The 18,433-nt window shown below is 33.1% G+C and overlaps 2 protein-coding genes across 2 annotated transcripts in view; both read right to left on the minus strand.

The window, feature by feature from the left end:
* LOC149240442 (non-specific lipid transfer protein GPI-anchored 2-like) overlaps window positions 1–18,433 on the minus strand; it is an 82,685-nt gene that overhangs the window by 44,234 nt on the left and 20,018 nt on the right. The window lies entirely within an intron of this gene.
* Window positions 10,126–17,253, minus strand: LOC149240443 (non-specific lipid transfer protein GPI-anchored 4-like). Its single transcript, XM_089461023.1, has 3 exons — window positions 16,844–17,253; window positions 16,694–16,723; window positions 10,126–10,358 (listed from the first exon to the last, which is right to left on the minus strand). The coding sequence occupies exons 1-3, from the start codon at window positions 17,226–17,228 to the stop codon at window positions 10,126–10,128; spliced, it is 648 nt and encodes a 215-aa protein (XP_089317149.1). The 5' UTR covers window positions 17,229–17,253.

Below are 18,433 nucleotides of genomic sequence, written 5' to 3' on the forward strand. Positions count from 1 at the left end.
AAGGATGTGCTAAAGTTGAGAAGGTAGGGTATGCTAAAGTTGAGAAGGTGTTCTACGGATAGTGAACCCAACATTAAACATTTTCTTGACATGACACAAACAAAACTTTATGAGACATTCGTGAATGAACACAACGAGAGAAACCTATTCCAAAGGTCCTTTGGGAAATGAAAACCTTTCTGTGTAAGAATATGCATATACTATAACACATGTTGTTATAGATAGAGTATAATATTTGATTATTATAATGATGCATGTAAACACAATCATCATGTTTTTCATATTGAACATGTGCAAGAATTCCTAGACATATTACCATCTATTTCATCAAGAGACTTTGTTAATAGAATCATGTCTCCAAGGCATGATGGAAAAACAAATTATGAAAATATTTTTGTGATGGGACATGATGCTGAGATGTAATGGATTTGCATTATTGTAATAGTTCATGCATGGAAGCAAGTAGCACAAATATGGGAAAATGGTGGTTGGCATGGAAAACTTCAAATATGTTACTTATAATCTAGATTGTGGGAAACAAAGAAAAAAGATAGAATTGATGATGTCGTAGGTCAATGTTGTGCTCTTAAATAGAATATTATCTTTCAAATTTAGCTTTGAAATTTGACATGTATTTTTAAAAAGTAACATTGTACATACGGCCTATTTTGTGTTTCCAGGTACAAGAATCTGATTTCATCAAGTAATATTTGGAAAACACTCGACAATAGGTTCGCCATTTACATGTGGTGTAGTGGGAGGATGAGAAACCTAAGATATGTAGGGATACCATTCCCCCTGGAACTATATTATTAGTTGTGTATCCTGCTAAGAACTACACCTTCCATCCATAAAATGAGATCTAGATCCAATATTATGTTATTATTATCATGCAAATTTGGTCAACATAATGCTACATATCATGTGTAGACATGGGCCAAGTAGAAATGAAGATAAAAGGAGGAATATTACTTCTATAAAAGGAGAAGGTGCCACTATATATATTATCTATAACATTTCTTTCAAATGTTTTTTGATTTCCTTATTTAGAGAGATATAAAAATAGATTGATATTGCATTTGGTCGGTTGTAGTGTAGGCTAGTTCCAATATGCTTGATTATTTAAGTGGTTGAGTTTGTTGCACAAAAAGAGGAATGTGATGCATATTTGGAATAATTTTGAGATTGGGCATGGAAAAGTTAGCATGATGGAGATGGGGCATGTGTTAGAGCTTCATTATGTATTTAGGAGATGAATGGTTTGACAAATTATCCTACTCAAGATGCCAAATCCATAGAAATTTTGTTCTATAGTGACGGTAGAGGCAACAATAAGGTGAGTGAAATCATTAAGAAGAGAACATGTGCAAATAAAATATTTGGAGGTGGTTGACGTAGATTTCCCATATGCATATCAATGCAATACATTATAAAGAAATAGTGGGTTCCATTCAATTCAAAGCTCAAACAACCCTGTATTTGAAATATGGATGTGAAAACTCACTTAGATTTTTGGACATGTGGTAGTGATGAATGTGATTATTGTGAATCAAAATACTAGTTTAACACATGGGATCATGAATTAGTTGTAATAGACCTAGTATATGTGTAATTATTGAATAATCCTTGTTAGAGTATGTCAATCAACTCTATCACTAGATTATGATCATGTCTTAGATATTATACTAGTAGTTATGTTATGGTTGGAAGAACATGATAAATATACGAGAGTTTAATATTTATTTATCTTAGCAACTTCTAATGTACCGACATTGAACCATGTACTACATTTTCATAGGACACATATATATAGTGGTTGACTTAAAAGATAATGAAAACCAATGATGTTTCCTACCTCAAAAAGAAATCATTTATATGGCCTACTTCAATGACCTTAGGTAAGTATATATGTGAGGAAAAATGGCATTTTCAATATTGTGTTGCATTTTGAGGTATGTGTCTTGTTTGTTATTTTTCTTAATTTTTTAATGAATTTACATATGATTATAGTTATTTAGGGAACAAGTATAATATTTCTTCCCTTATATGAGCCCACATTATGCTAATTATAGTTACATGAAGGTCCATCAATAAGAACATGGTATTGTTGAACACCGCCGACCAAATTTGCTAACATGATTCACCTTGGTAATCAATTTTGAGTGTAGAAATCCATAATACATATAGCTCCCCTATATGTGCTTTATGATGTTTTCATTTTTTGTTTTCGTAATAATCGTGTCGTGTATCCTTTCCAACAATGCACTATTATTAGGTTCTAATTTAGGAATGTGATGATTTGTCGAAAACCCGTAGAAATAAATGTCTCAAAATTTTGTTTGCCTCAAAATGTGATTATGGATGTCCCAATTACCACATTGAGATAGCATAGGTAAAGATTATGGATTGATGTGTTATTTATATCAATATGTAGTTCATCCCCCTATAGTTATTTCTTTGAATGATTTTAGTAAATGTGAGGAAGTCCGGATATACTAAAGCTTATTAACAAGATTGATGATGGTAAACATGGAATGCACAAATATGAAATGATCTCCAAACACTTCAATAGTAGGTGAAGTTATAAGGTATATATCATATATCATATATTTAACCTCTTAGCTTATTAGTACGTGATAATTATCGATTATGACTAGCCTAAGGCCCTATAAATATGCAACTCACCTCATTAAGGGAGTTAAGAAGACTTTTTGGAAGTTGTGGGTTGTTAACAAACTATCTCCTATATTTGTGTTATGTATTATTTATGCCATTGCATGTATGAATTCATGGTTTATGCTTGTGTTATCTATTTTTATGAATGTATGGATGAATAATGGTTGCACAGATGAATGTCATCTTAAATGTTCACTTGAAAAAAAAAAATGGGTGGAGGGAGAAATAATATTGTTCAACTCATGCTGAATGAATTTTCATTAACATTAAGCTTATCTTCCCAACAATCAATATCACCATTTTAGAATGCTAATAAACTTAATTTGAATAAAATTGTCACAGTGAGTTAAAAATTTGGAAAATCCAAATGAACAAAGATCACCATGATGCTAGTACAAGTCACGGCATGCATTACATTATAGATATGTAAGAAACGTTTTGTTTGAACCTAGAGATGAAAAAGGCCTTGAAAAGGAAGAATATGGAAAATTTGAGATAGTTCAAAAGTAAAATCCAAAAGTAAAGTAGATATTCGAGGCAAATAGTAGATGATTGAGAAAAATAGCTTACTAGGCACCAAGACTCCTTCACAATCATGAGGGAATAATTATAAGAGCATATTGCAACTCTTTGTAAGTTTCACACCTCTAAAGTAAAGTAATGCATGTATAAATTCGTTATAAGTAGAAAAGTAATAGAAATCACACTTAATACTTATAAATCTACCTTAAAACCCTTAACTAGGAAAACAAACAAATATTTAGAGCCACATATTTAACTATCATTATATTAACTTCATCATTTATAATATACTATATAGGATTTTTTGGCATCAAAAACCTTGATGCATTAACCCAAATTAGATTACAACCTTAATTCCTTAATTGGAATTAGAAAATTATCTGTTGAAAACTACTAAAGTAGACATAATAAATAACCTATATTTTGTTTTGGGGCTCCAACACTGACCCTCCAACCACCTTGTGATCTCCCCACTGCACCCAACTTACATGTATCATTCATATAGGTACCATGAAAAGGATATAACATATACACAACATTCTCCCTCTTTTTGTTTACTTTACATATACGAGGCTCCATGATTACATGATCAATAAAATAAGGTAGAAATTAACCGTCCCTCTACACTAAGAAAACTTCTTATTTATATCATAATTTGTCAAATAATGTGAAACATTCATAAAAAATGTCCACCTTCACAAGTAGGACCCTTTTTTTAAACCATCCCTCTCACAAATTTATACTAAACAATAATATACTTTGTCTTAGAATGGTAAGCTTGGCTAGCTAGAAATATTAGAATTTGACTATCACAATATAACCTTACATCTTCCTATACAAACTGAATACTTAAATATAATCTCTAGGACCATATAGCTTCCTTGCATTAGAGGATACTTTGTATTCATATTTCATAGTTTTCAATGTAACTACTAGACAATCTCTTGCTCATCCAACTAATCGGTCCTCCAAATGGGTTAAAAATATAACTACTTGTAGATATTTTATGATCTAGATATTTAGTCGAGATTGTGTCGACAAAGACATGTATGTCCAACATTCTATCTACTCTATGTCTTCCTCAGTAGAAAATTCCATTATTTTGTAGTTCCATGAAAATACATAAAACCAATGTTTATTGTTCTATAATTCACCTTCACTATTTTTGATATATACCTACCCAAAACTCATATTGTATGTGCAATGTCTAGTCTAGTACAAGTCACCACATAAATTAAATTACCAAAAACACTAACATATGGAACATATGACATGTGTGCTTCCTCTATCTATGTTTTGGGACACCGATCTATTGATAACATTAGACCTATAGGAATAGGTACCTTCATAAGTTTACATTCTCGCATATTAAACATCCACAATATTATCTTAACACATCTTCTCTAATTCAACAAGAGTTTCCTATTTCCTTTATCTCTTTTAATTTCCATTCCCAAACTAAAATTTGTAGCACCAAAACCATTCATGTAAAATTTAGAGGATTATTGAATTTTTGCACCCATGATAGTTTTCTCATTGGTTCTATTTAGCAACATATCATCCACATAGAAGACCACAAAAATAAAATTATCGCCAACTAATCTAAAACACACAGTGATCATCTTTTCTCCTTGTGGAACCACGTTCCTATATATATGTATCAAACTTTTGAGACCACCTCTATGGAGATTGTTTTAGCCAATACATGGAATTTTTTAGCTTGCAACTCGCTCTTTGTTTCCATTCACTACAAATCCTTCTAATTGTCTCATGTAAATTTCTTCTTCGAGATTCACATGTAAGGATTTTATATTTACATCCATATTCTCTGCTTCAAGATTAAAATAAGTAAAATTAGATAAAATAAATCTAATAGAAGTTTATTTAGCAACAGAATAAAAAAAATTCATGAAAATGAATTCCCTCTACCTAGGAATATCCCTTTGCTACTAACTAAGATTTGTACTTCTTCACTTTTTCGTTTACATTATTCTTCTTCTTAAGCATCAATTTACTACCAATTAGCTTTATTCTAGTGGAAACTCAACTAGATCCTAAGCCTTACTCTTATGTAGGGATTACATTTCTTCAACCATGACTTTCTTCCATAGTTAACGATCCTCTATGTCCACTACCTCCTTAATAATTTTGGGATCATCATCGAAGAAAAAGTAAAATGAAAAATAGGTGGATTATACCTTTCTAGTTTCCTTTTATCCTAATCCAGTCTCATCCACATCTCATCAATTCTAATATATAACGTTCATATTCATCTAATTCCCAATATTATATTGAGTCAGATTTGTCATTCTTCAACTCAAAGTTCTACTTTTCCTAGTTTTTCCTCCTTTCATAGGACTTCATGTTAGTAATATCTTTGACCTCTCTATGGACAACAACATTACTGTAAACAACCTTCTTAATTTATGGGTTCCAAAGTGTATAAAATTTTAGACCATATTTATAACTGATATAGATTCATTTTCATCGTTATTATCCTCCTACATATACTTTCATTTGGAATGTGTACATGAGAATTACAACCAAAAATCTTATATTCTTAAGAGAGGTAATCTTATTAGTTTATTCCTTATGTAGGCTCTTGTCAACCAAAATTAAGAAGAGTGATCAATTTATTGGGTAACATGTGATATCCACTACCTCACCTAGAATTCTTGTCCTAAATTGACATTGTTAAGCATGCTCCTTGATTTTTCCATCAATTTTCTATTCATCGCTTTTCCAACCCCATTTGGTTTAGTATGCCCCACGTCTCATCGATTCTATAGTATAAGTTTCATATTCATCTAATTCCCAATATTATATTGAGTCAGATTTGTCATTCTTCAACTCAAAGTTCTAGTTTTCCTAGTTTTTCCTCCTTTAATAGGACTTCACATTAGCAATATCTTTGACCTCTGTATCGACAACAACATTATTGTAAAAAACCTTCTTAGTTTATGGGTTCCAAAGTGTATAATCTTTTAGACCATATTTATAACTGATATAGATTCATTTTCATCGTTATTATCCTCTTACACATACTTTCATTTGGAACGTGTACATGAGAATTACAACCAAAACTCTTATATTCTTAAGAGGGGGAATCTTACTAGTTTATTCCTTGTGTAGGCTCTTATCAACCAAAATTAAGAAGGGTGATCAATTTATTAGATGACATGTGATATCCATTGCCTCTACCTAGAATTCTTGTCCTCAATTGACATTGTTAAGCATGCTCCTTGATTTTTCCATCAATTTCCTATTCATCCCTTTTCCAACCCCATTTGGTTTAGTATGCCATGACTTTCTTCCATAGTTAACCATCCTCTTTGTCCACTACCTCCTTAATAATTTTGGGATCATCATCGAAGAAAAAGTAAAATGAAAAAAAGGTGGATTATACCTTTCCAGTTTCCTTTTATCCTAATCCAATCTCATCCACATCTCATCAATTCTAAAGTATACCTTTCATATTCTTCTAATTCCCAATATTATATTGAGTCAGATTTGTCATTCTTCAACTCAAAGTTCTACTTTTCCTAGTTTTTCCTCCTTTCATAGGACTTCATGTTAGTAATATCTTTGACCTCTCTATAGACAGCAACATTATTGTAGAAAACCTTCTTAATTTATGGGTTCCAAAGTGTATAAACTTTTAGACCATATTTATAACTGATATAGATTCATTTTCATCGTTATTATCCTCCTACATATACTTTCATTTGGAACGTGTACATGAGAATTACAACCAAAACTCTTATATTCTTAAGAGAGGGAATCTTACTAGTTTATTCCTTATGTAGGCTCTTGTCAACCAAAATTAAGAAGGGTGATGAATTTATTGGGTGACATGTGATATCCACTACCTCCCCTAGAATTCTTGTCCTAAATTGACATTGTTAAGCATGCTCCTTGCTTTTTCCATCAATTTCCTATTCATCCCTTTTCCAACCCCATTTGGTTTAGTATGCCATGAAGACACATGAGATCCTAGAGGTTGATTGGGTGAAGCCCCCATGCATGGGTTCAAACACATCACTATATAATAACTCTAACATTTCATTTTCTCTAGTAGCGCCTAATTGGAGTCATACCTAATTCTATTTTAAATATATGCAGTATTCACAAAAGTTTCGTACAAACCTTCAGGCATAGCTTTACAATGTAATGGTAGACGACCATTCTCTCATATATTTCCTAATATTTGATGCCATAACATTGCCTTTTCTCTAGAGACAACAAGGGTTCTTTCTTCTTCATGTCCACCCTCATGAACAATAAAACTATTACACCCATAAGTTGTGGTGCTTTCCAATACCTTCAACATAGTTCTAGCTTGAAATCCCCAAAGAAAAATTATTTCTCCTTGAACCATACTACAAGTTTCCCTTTCAAACATTGTATTTACACCTACATCACTCATCTTGCTTACTTATATCAAGTTTTTATTCATTTTTAAAATGTGTAGAAAGCAAGGGGGTGTTCTAATTTTCTTCATCCTATGATTTTGGCTATTGATTCAACTCTTAAAACGACGTCATCTCCATCATATATTTTATATTCATAAAACCACTCCTTATGGGTAGTCATATGAAAATAATTACCCGAGTCAATCATCCATGCATCATCATCAATTTGACTTTTCCTCGTTCTATGATTTTGGCTATTGATTCAACTCCTAAAATGACATCATCTCCATCATATATTTCATATTCATAAAACCACTCCTTATGGGTAGTCATATTACAGAGTCAATCATCCATGCATCATCATCAATTTGAACTTTCCTCATCCTATGATTTTGGCTATTGATTCAACTCCTAAAACTACATCATCCCCATCATATATTTCATATTCATAAAACCACTCCTTATGGGTAGTCATATTACTGACTCAATCATCCATGCATCATCATCAATTTGACTTTTCCTCATCCTATGATTTTGGCTATTGATTCAACTCCTAAAATGACATCATCCATCATATATTTAATATTCATAAAACCACTCCTTATGGGTAGTCATAGTACTGACTCAATCATCCATGCATCATCATCAATCTGACTTTTCCTCATACTATGATTTTGCTATTGATTCAACTCCTAAAACGACATCATCCATCATATATTTCATATTCATAAAACCACTCCTTATAGGTAGTCATATTACTGAGTCAATCATCCATGCATCATGATCTGCATGTGTACTCGAAGAAGCTAAGTACACATCCCCTCCTTCCTCTAAGGAGGCATACCCTTCATTGTAAGTTGAAACATTAGATCTCTTCCCTTTATCAACACTTTTATGTCTACAATCCTTCTTGTAATGCCCAACTTTACTACATTTCCAACACTTCTTTCAAGATTTTCCTAGATATTTTGATCTACCTTGAGATTTATCTTTAATTCTATGCATTTTCCTTTTCCCCATTGGCCATCCACAACACTCTACAACCCGTTGTGACATTTTCCATTTAGTTGGATAGCTCCACTCACTTGTTGGTCAATTATTTTCAATCTACATTCTCCAAATCCATTTTTTACACTGACAACAACTATTTTTCTTTAAAAATACTACAAATATGTCTTTGCACACAACCAAAGAGTGGTTCCATGTTTCACTAATTTTTTTTTTGCATTGGTATGATAAACAACCTATGAATGAAGAATCTTATGGTGTATCCATACTTCTATAACATAGTATGTTTTCTTCTAACTCAAGACTGTAGTGTAGAGTGGAATATCTTGTTATTCTAAGCGTTTTGCAAAATGGTGTTTAATTTCTCTTAAATCTAGATCTCATAATAGATGTAGCAAAATAATAAAGAGAATGGATGTTGTTATCACTGATGTATTTCAATGAAAGTGATTAAAGAGACTTTAGAAGACGTTATAGAGGTTATTGAAGAATCTTACACTCAACATAGAAATTTGTATGATAAACATCCACGTTCATGAAATTAAAAAACTATAAACTAACTTTTTATTTTATTAATCAATATCTCAATAAAATATCAAGAAACAACTCATTTATAAGAACATCAATTATTATTTATATAAAATTTAGTTTCCCATAAAATGAACGTATAGAATTTCTTACATAAAAATAGCATCAGATCCAAAATATCTTTATTGATGAAAAAAATACATAAACCCTCATTTTATTTTTTATCAATATTTCTTTAATATAATAACAAATAACATATACAATTTAATATTTCTTTAGATTAACACAAATCCTCTTTTTATTACTAAAAACGATTTATTATTAATTAAATTTAAGCTTTTTAATTTATGTCATGAAAATAACTGTGAGCTATATCATAAAAATAAGAAAACTTTAAATAAAAATCACATAATATTATTATTTACCTAAAATTCTAATTTCCCACTCTAATTTTCCACCAATGAATAGATACAATTTAGTCCTAATGAATAACATTATATCAGTTATTATAAATTCCAAAAAAATATCTTTATTTATAACTTTGTTTCTAATTAATAGCAAAATTCCCAGCTCTGCAATGAATATAAAGAAGAAAGAGATCTAACTCTAGAATCGGATACCATATCTTCTCCTGAAATCAAATACTGGGATGAAGAACCCTACAATTCACAAGCGCATTGCAAATTGTTCCTAATTATTCCATGTCATTTGATGCTATGACGGGTCGGTTTAAGTCGATTGCATATTCTTCGAATATTCAAAAATCTGATGAATATGGATGCGGTCAAAAAATTGATCCCAAATCCATCGAATTTCAGAATATTGAGAAAAAAAACCAGTATTATACAATAGTAGAACATGAAGAAGAAGTGCTTCGTGCGTCATAAAGGCCATAAGAACTCTCAAACTGCATGTCGGCCTGAGAATACAGACAGACTATTGAAACGCAGGCCTACGCTTTTCACTTCTACAAAATGATTCATGCTGCAAAAATACTGGTCAATCCCACAATCAACATACTGTTCAGGCTGAAGCTCGTCATCGATCCAGCATTAGAAGAGGGAGTTGGACCCTTGCGGGAAGGAGAGAATACTCCACCAGTAGTATCTGGAGGAAGAGCTGACGGATAAACAGACGTGGCAGGCGACTGAGTAGTCCTTCTAGCAGCCGGACTTGGAGATGAAGTGGTAGGCAAAGGACTGGAAACTGAAACTGTTAAGCTCCATTGATTTTACACAAAAGCTACCTTGATTTATGGAATTGCAGCTTTTCTTAACTTATGGAAACCAACTACAGTAATTTCCTTAAGTTAAGAAAATCAACTGCAATTACTAAATTTATAATTGGGAGCTACTAAAGTGGTCCATCACTTTGATCTGATCTCTACCTTGATTTGTGGTTTTTCTAACACATAGCTTTTAGAAGCTTGATGGAAGCTTAGCTATATGTTCATCTGTTTGGTCCCCAAGCTCCTATCTCAACCCCCTTCAGTTTTACACCATCTAGCTGAGATAGCAGAGCTTGGAAGTGCCTTCAGAATTCTTGTGTTCTTTTTCTTTTGCTTGGATTGAAGCTGGAGTGCAGAAGAAGTAGCAGGCAAGTGGACTGTGGCCTTCATCAAAACATCACCAATGGCTGGAGGTAACTCGTATCCCTGGGTATTAAGTTTCAGTGATTCTTTTCAGTTCTTTCCGCATGCAGAATCGTTGTTTAAGTTTATTAGTTTTCTAACAGTTGGTATCAGAGCCCTTTTACCTCTGCCTTGCTGTGTGTTGGCCAAATTTATTGGGTCTTTAAGTGCGCCGAACTCCACATTCTTTAAGTGCGCACTTTACATTTCTTTTATGCGTTTTAAGTTTTAAATTTGGGTCATCGAGCGATTAAACTTGAAAGCCGATCCTCGTCCTCTCCGAACGACACAGAAATTTCTCTTGAATTTATTCCCACAGTTTGCAGTAGAGTCGTTTTGCTGGTGATTGCGGTCTTTTTCCGCTGTAAATTTTGGGTTTATATTGACCGTTTCAGCCACAATAATTAAGAATTTTAAGGTTGGATTGCATACTTTTCATTTTTTATCTTGAGAATCGCGACTCTTCATTTCTAGGCTAACAGATTTGTGACTGTTATTCCCTTTCTTTTGTGTACATAAAGTTCTGTTTTTGATTTCAGTATAATGTTATTCTTTGTATTGTGTCTTTGCTGCTTTTGATACATATTAAGGGCTCCAGCCCGGTCGATTTTATGTATTTTGTGATATGTTTCTGTTAAGTAAAGATGAATCCAAGGCAGAACATCAGTCTATCACGCCGACATATAGATCAGCTGGCTGGTTATGGGATTTTAAGTTCTAGCAGTTACATTGAATTCCCAGTAACAGTGATATAGATAGATATGTTGCATTGAAATCATTTAAATCATTTAATTGCGATGGGCATGCTCGGTTACGTGCTAAGATGATTTAATTGATTTAAAGGATATATTTCACAATTTTTTAAAATGACTACTTGAGATGTATGCCCTTTGTCAATAGAGCTACGCGCAGATGCGCGAATGTTTTGACTATTACCGTGTTCATTTCATAGACATTACCGTGTTCTTGTTGCTTTGTTTCACCAAAGAAATTTGGCGTGATTATTTTCCCGTGGTTTTATAAGATAACCATGGATTGTTTCCTTTGAAAATTCACATTTTTTTTTTTTTACTTTGCATAAATGATTCCGATGTCGTAAATTTTATTTCGATTCTATAATGCAAAGTCCATCTGAATCCTTTATTTCAATGGCATTTAGAATATGGGCATTTTTTATTTTTAATTTTGTTGCATAACCTGCATGTTATGGCCATGGTCCATTTTCTGGTTTCTTCCGGGCGATTATGTGAATGATTCTGAGTCATTTTTCCCCTTGGAGATTACGGGAGTTAATCGCCGAATCCTTGTATTGTCGATGCCCATCTTCTTTTATCATCTGCTGTTAAATACACTTGTAAATTTTATGGGAGGGTTGAAGTTCAATCACCTTAGTCTTTTTAACAGCATTTAGTATTCATCACGTTGGACTGAGCTCGTGGGCCGAATATATGTTAATCTCGTGGACTGTTGCCAGTTTTTTTTTTCAGTCAATTTAAGCTGCCACCAATGGATACTTTTCCCTTCTTTGGTCAATTTGAATTTCTTTCGAGTCTCTGTCTCGAACAACGCATTAAGAATGTCTCTAGACAGGTAGTCAACATCCTTAAACAACGTATGGGCGGACATATGTAGTTATCTTTAAAGTAAGTTGGAAGTTGCGGCCTATGTCGTGTGTTGGTTTTCAAAGGGATATTTCATAAACCGATGATATTTGATATATATATATATATATATATATATATATATATATATATATATATCGAAACTTCATTGGAGAAGGATAAGGTGAATTTCCAGGCGTGATCTCTGCTATTCTGGAAAGGGAATCCTTGATTGAGTGATTGCATTATATTCGCCTCGATTCCAAAATGCCCATCAAGAAACTCGGAAACTATATAAATTCCCACTGGTTTGTATGAATTGGTTTTCGGTGTTAGTTATAAACCGTTTCCACAATGTAAATCAAGGAAGTGTCGAACTATTTTTCGGCTGTGCATGTTGCAGTAGTAGCTGCCTCATTTGTGTTTGCTTCTTCTTCGTTTTGTATCATGCAACGTTGGTTTTCTCTTGTATTTTCTTATGTTTGTAGCTTATATGTGTAGATGTATACACATATAATGTGTTAGTTTTATATGCACTCAGCAGCAACGTTGCTCATGGCGATTTCACTGCTGATTGACTTTAAGCGCTTTCTCATTATTTTGTCCAAGACGTGCATCTTCCAATCACTGTTGCACATGTTTGCTAGTGTCTGATGCATCAGTTGATGTTTGACAATGAAGCGTTATATGCTTGATTATATGCAGCCCATATGAATGAATTGAATGATCAGTTGGATTAGATTCTTGAAAATGAAATGGGACATTATCCATTTTAGAATCGGAAAGTTAAACCACATTATATTCATTTTCAAGCAAATTCATTAATTGATCATTGAAAATAATTTATTCATTTATATTATTTTCATTTAAATAATATCACAACAAATCAGTAAATATGTTTCCTTTTTATGGATTGAAGGAACAATATTTTGTGTGTTGGGATACATGTGAATAAAGGTTGCTGTTGATATAAATCATGGTTCAGAGATCTTGTGAGCAAAATAGCTTGTTTGCTGGTCTATTTTGTTGTTTTATAAACTTAAGGACGGAGCCTGAAGTCAAGCCAGCTAGCCTTCGAACTGCATTTGCTATGCAAGTGCAAAGTAGATCAACGCTGCTTCAGTCAATCTTCGGGTTAAGTTTATAAATTGAACAATCAATTTGTAGTCATTTTCGGTAATGCTGACTGCTTTAACCTTAATTTTGATTTTGCTGGAAAAATATTACAGTTATATGGAGTTTATTAAAATGTCATTTTGACTTACTCCCTTCAGTAAACATTATTTTTCTCTCTGGTTAAGTTTTGTTTATGCAACAGAACTAATGTCTAAGTGATCCATATAATTTTAATTAATTAGAGAATAGCCACAACATCTTTAATTAAATAAAATTATATATTGATTGGTTAGATCACATGAAGATTATCTAGACATTAAATTGTAATTAATTACACTGAATATAATAAATTTTATCCCACAGGAATTTTTATTATATTTATGTAATTAATTAGGATAAAATTTCATAACCTACCCACAAGAGTTATGAATTAATAAGTTTTATCATAAAGTTTTATTGAATCTGTTTGAATTAATTAGGAAGTTTTATGTCATTTGATTCAATTCCTTTTAGCATGTTTTACATTGGTAAAACATGAAAGTTCATAAAGTTTTATTGAATCTGTTTGAATTGAAAATTTAGCCCACAGGCAATTTTCATGTCTTTTGATTCAATTCTTTTTAGCATGTTTTACATTGGTAAAACATGAAAGTTTATTAAGCCTCAACATAAGCATGTGATTCTTTATTTTAATGCAGTAGTACAACTTGCAAATTTCTTTGAAATTCGTTCTGACATTCCTGAACTTAAGGAAGTAATCTCGTTTGTTTGTTATGAATCTAATATGGTTAATGTTAATATTAACACATGGTGGATTGATTCTGGATCGACAATTCACATTTCAAATTCCTTGCAAAGGTTTGCAAAACCTAAGGAAGCCAGTGGGAAGTGAGCAAAGCATCTTATCAGGAAACAAGATGGGCTCGCATGTGGAAGCTATAGGAACATGTTATTTAACTTTAAGTAGTGGTTTTGTTTTGGAGTTAGAAAAGACCTTTTATGTTCCAAGTTTTTCTAGAAACTTGATTTCAGTTTCAAGGCTTGTACCTTTTGGATATTCCTTAAACTTTTCAGAAAAATCTTTCAGTCTATTCTATAAATCTGATTATGTTGGGAATGGTATTTTGTCTAATGGTCTTTACTGCATTAATTTACAAAACAAAGTCACATATGATTCAATGCATGTTCACACTGGCACTAAAAGATGTGTTATTAATGAAGATTCCTCTAAATTATGGCACCTGAGACTAGGTCATATCTCCATAGATAGAATTAAAAGATTGGTAAATGAAGGAATACTTAATACTCTAGATTTTATTGATTTTGAGACTTGTGTGGACTGCATAAAGGGAAAGCAGACCAACAAGTCAAAGAAAGGTGCCAATAGGAGTTCAGACATATTAGAAATCATACATACTTACAGATTTTATTGTCCATCTCACAGCACTAGGATTATGGAATCAAGAAATGCAAAGTTTCTTGAAAATGACTTGATCAGTGGGAGCGATCAAATCAGAAACGTAGTTTCTGAGAAAGATCATTCAGAATCTCAACCTCAACCAATTGTTGAAGTTCCACAAGCTGCTGACGATATTCCAGTAGATCAAGGAGTTCAAGAGTTGCCAAGAACTTTTGAACAACAAGTTGAACCACATACTTCTCAGGAAGATGATGGTACAACATTAAGAAGATCTACTAGACCTAAGAGATCAGCAATTCCTAATGATTATGTTGTGTATCTACAAGACCTGACATTGCATTTGTTGTGGGAATGTTGGGACGATATCAGAATGATCCAGGTTTAGACCACTGGAGAGCTGCAAAGAAAGTAATGAGGTACCTTCAAGGGACGAAAGACTACATGCTTATGTATATCTTGTTTGAGGCTTCTTTACATGGTGTATGGCTTAAGAATTTCATTTCTGGGCTTAGAATTATGGATTCTATATCTAAGCCATTGAGAATATATTGTGATAATTCAGTTGCTGGTTTTATGGCTAAAAAAGTGGGAGTCGAAATAAATACATCGACATTAAGTATTTAGCTATAAGGGAACGTGTTAAAGAAAATAAATTGGTCATTAAGCACATCAGCAGTGAGTTAATGATCGCTGATCCTTTGACTAAGGGCATGCCACCGTTTAAATTCAAGGATCATGTATTGAATATGGGACTTGGTTCCATTATGAAGTTTTTCATTGTATGGACAATGATATTTTAATGAAATTCTTAATTATTGTGATGTTTTTTCTCATATTTATGTGCACTTTAAGTTGATTTGAGAAAATTCATTTAAGAAGGACCAAGAATAAACATAAGGTTTATTCGTTAAGATATTGTTGCCACATAAATTATAATAAGAATAAATGCATAGTAATACATGGAAGATAATACTTGTCATTAGAGGACTTATCACTATGATTCATGTATCTATTACTTAATACAGATTATCAATGGTTTTTAAGTTGACACATTAAGTTTGGAAGTATGGACCAAGTGGGAGAATGTTAAGCTCCATTGATTTTACATAAAAGCTACCTTGATTTATGGAATTGCAGCTTTTCTTAACTTATGGAAACCAACTGCAGTAGTTTCCTTAAGTTAAGAAAATCAACTGCAATTACTAAATTTATAATTGGGAGCTACTAAAGTGGTCCATCACTTTGATCTGATCTCTACCTTGATTTGTGGTTTTTCTAACACATAGCTTTTAGAAGCTTGATGGAAGCTTAGCTATATGTTCATCTGTTTGGTCCCCAAGCTCCTATCTCAACCCCCTTCAGTTTTACACCATCTAGCTGAGATAGCAGAGCTTGGAAGTGCCTTCAGAATTCTTGTGTTCTTTTTCTTTTGCTTGGATTGAAGCTGGAGTGCAGAAGAAGTAGCAGGCAAGTGGACTGTGGCCTTCATCAAAACATCACCAATGGCTGGAGGTAACTCGTATCCCTGGGTATTAAGTTTCAGTGATTCTTTTCAGTTTTTTCCACATGCAGAATCGCTATTTAAGTTTATTAGTTTTCTAACAGAAACCACCAATCAAAAACTAAATTAATTTTCATCTCCCACCGACGTTAGTATTCTCCAGCTACAACAGCATGAAAATAGTGGTTAATGCTCATATCATCATATGACATTTGTATATCATTTATGAAGAGAATGGAGTTAATATTATAAGAAGGGAGGCCGAACAAAAGTACGCACCTGGAGTACCAACTGGAGCACCTGCCCCTACTGCTCAACAAAAACAGAAAGAAGCAACAGTGATTACAATTAGCAATTACAAGTTTACAATCCATTCTCATTAATATTGTAAGTAAATGTTAGCGATTATAGTTAAGAATCAGAGTTTACCGGCAGCTGACATGCATTGGGAGAGAGTGGGAGTAGAGATTTTGCAGGCGCCTAGCAGAGTAAGACCCCGATTTTGGTTGATAGGAATACTCAGGGGAATATTGTTGATAGGAATCGCCAGGGGATTGTTGCCGGTGGTAAGCAGTTGGCAGACACAGACGGCGCTGTTGTCCATTTCTGAAGCAAGGGCAGTGCAGCAGTCCTGTGTTGGACTACTGTTGCTGGATCCTCCCTGCAAGTAGCCCATGCACGCCACCAAATTCGCCAAAGAAGTCCCACATGACAACGACGAAGAAATAGGAGAAGGCGGTGACTGAGCTCCAACCATGATAATGTTTCTATTGCCCCCCACTGCTATGATGATGAATACTAGTGCCAATGCCATGGCGTCGGCCTTTATATTAACTCTAATTAATTTCAATCCCTGCAGAGGACTTCAAAGCCAAAAGATAGGCAACCAGGATAAATATTAATAGAGAGAGAAATCTCGGCAGAGAAATTAATAAGCGACAAACACACATACATATAGAACGAAAGAAAAAATAGAGCGAAATCAGTGGCTGGTGTCGAGAGGGGAACGATAGAAGCTTTGTTTATAAAGCGCAGGGGGGAATGAGGTAATGATTTGTGTCAAGATACGGACAGAGGGAAGAGCAACGTTGCTATAGACAGAGAAGATGAGTATCGGTGGTGAGTTGTTCACCCAAATTTCTACCATGATCTCCAATTCTACCAAGACCTTCCAGCTTCCTTTGTTTGTGTGTTTTCGTTACATAACAAACTGTTTTTAATAAACAGGCTAACCCCACACCGAACTTCTAATATGCCACTTTCTTACCGCTTTTCCGAAAATAAAATTTATACAACTTTTTCTATTGGTCGGAATGTTTGGAAAGTTCAAAACGAAACGGAAGCTAACATGGACTAAGTTGCCTGTGACATTATAAAATTAGAGATGGGGTCAACTACCCAACCAAATAGCAGGGAGATCAATGGCCCCATTATCGATCGAGCAGCAAGGTGTCTACGTGTAAGGTCCACTGTATTGGTAGCAGGGCTGTCCATGTCAATACCTTCGTGTATTGTTCGTTAAGTGGGTTCGCTTCAGTCATCACCATCTATGTCGTGCGTAAAATTGAGAACCATGAGTATCTATATTATGATGTATTAAATCATGAGTATCTTTATTATGTTATCTTAATGCATAGTTCACTTGATAATCTTGAGTATTCAGAATATTAAGCACAATAGAATTTTTGCGTCCACGTTTTAAGTCTATAACAAGACAAATCCCTATTAAAATTTTTAGGATGGGTATGAATAGATAGCACAAAAAGAATTCTTACAAATGGAATTTGATTATTTACGTTTTAAGTCTATAACAAGACAAATCCCTATTAAAATTTCAGGATGGCTATGAATAGATAGCACAAAAAACATGCTTACAAATGGAATTTGATTATTTATGAATGAATATCGGTTAAAGTTGTTATTCATAAATAAAATCAATATTCATATTTAAATACGAATTGAAATAAATTACTTTTAAATATTTCAATATAAAATGTATATGAAATATTTTAACATTTT

Source organism: Pinus tabuliformis, chromosome 8, assembly GCF_031772625.1.
Source record: "Pinus tabuliformis cultivar Carrire ecotype Pingquan chromosome 8, CPIR1, whole genome shotgun sequence".
In the NCBI taxonomy this organism is placed as follows: Eukaryota; Viridiplantae; Streptophyta; class Pinopsida; order Pinales; family Pinaceae; genus Pinus; species Pinus tabuliformis.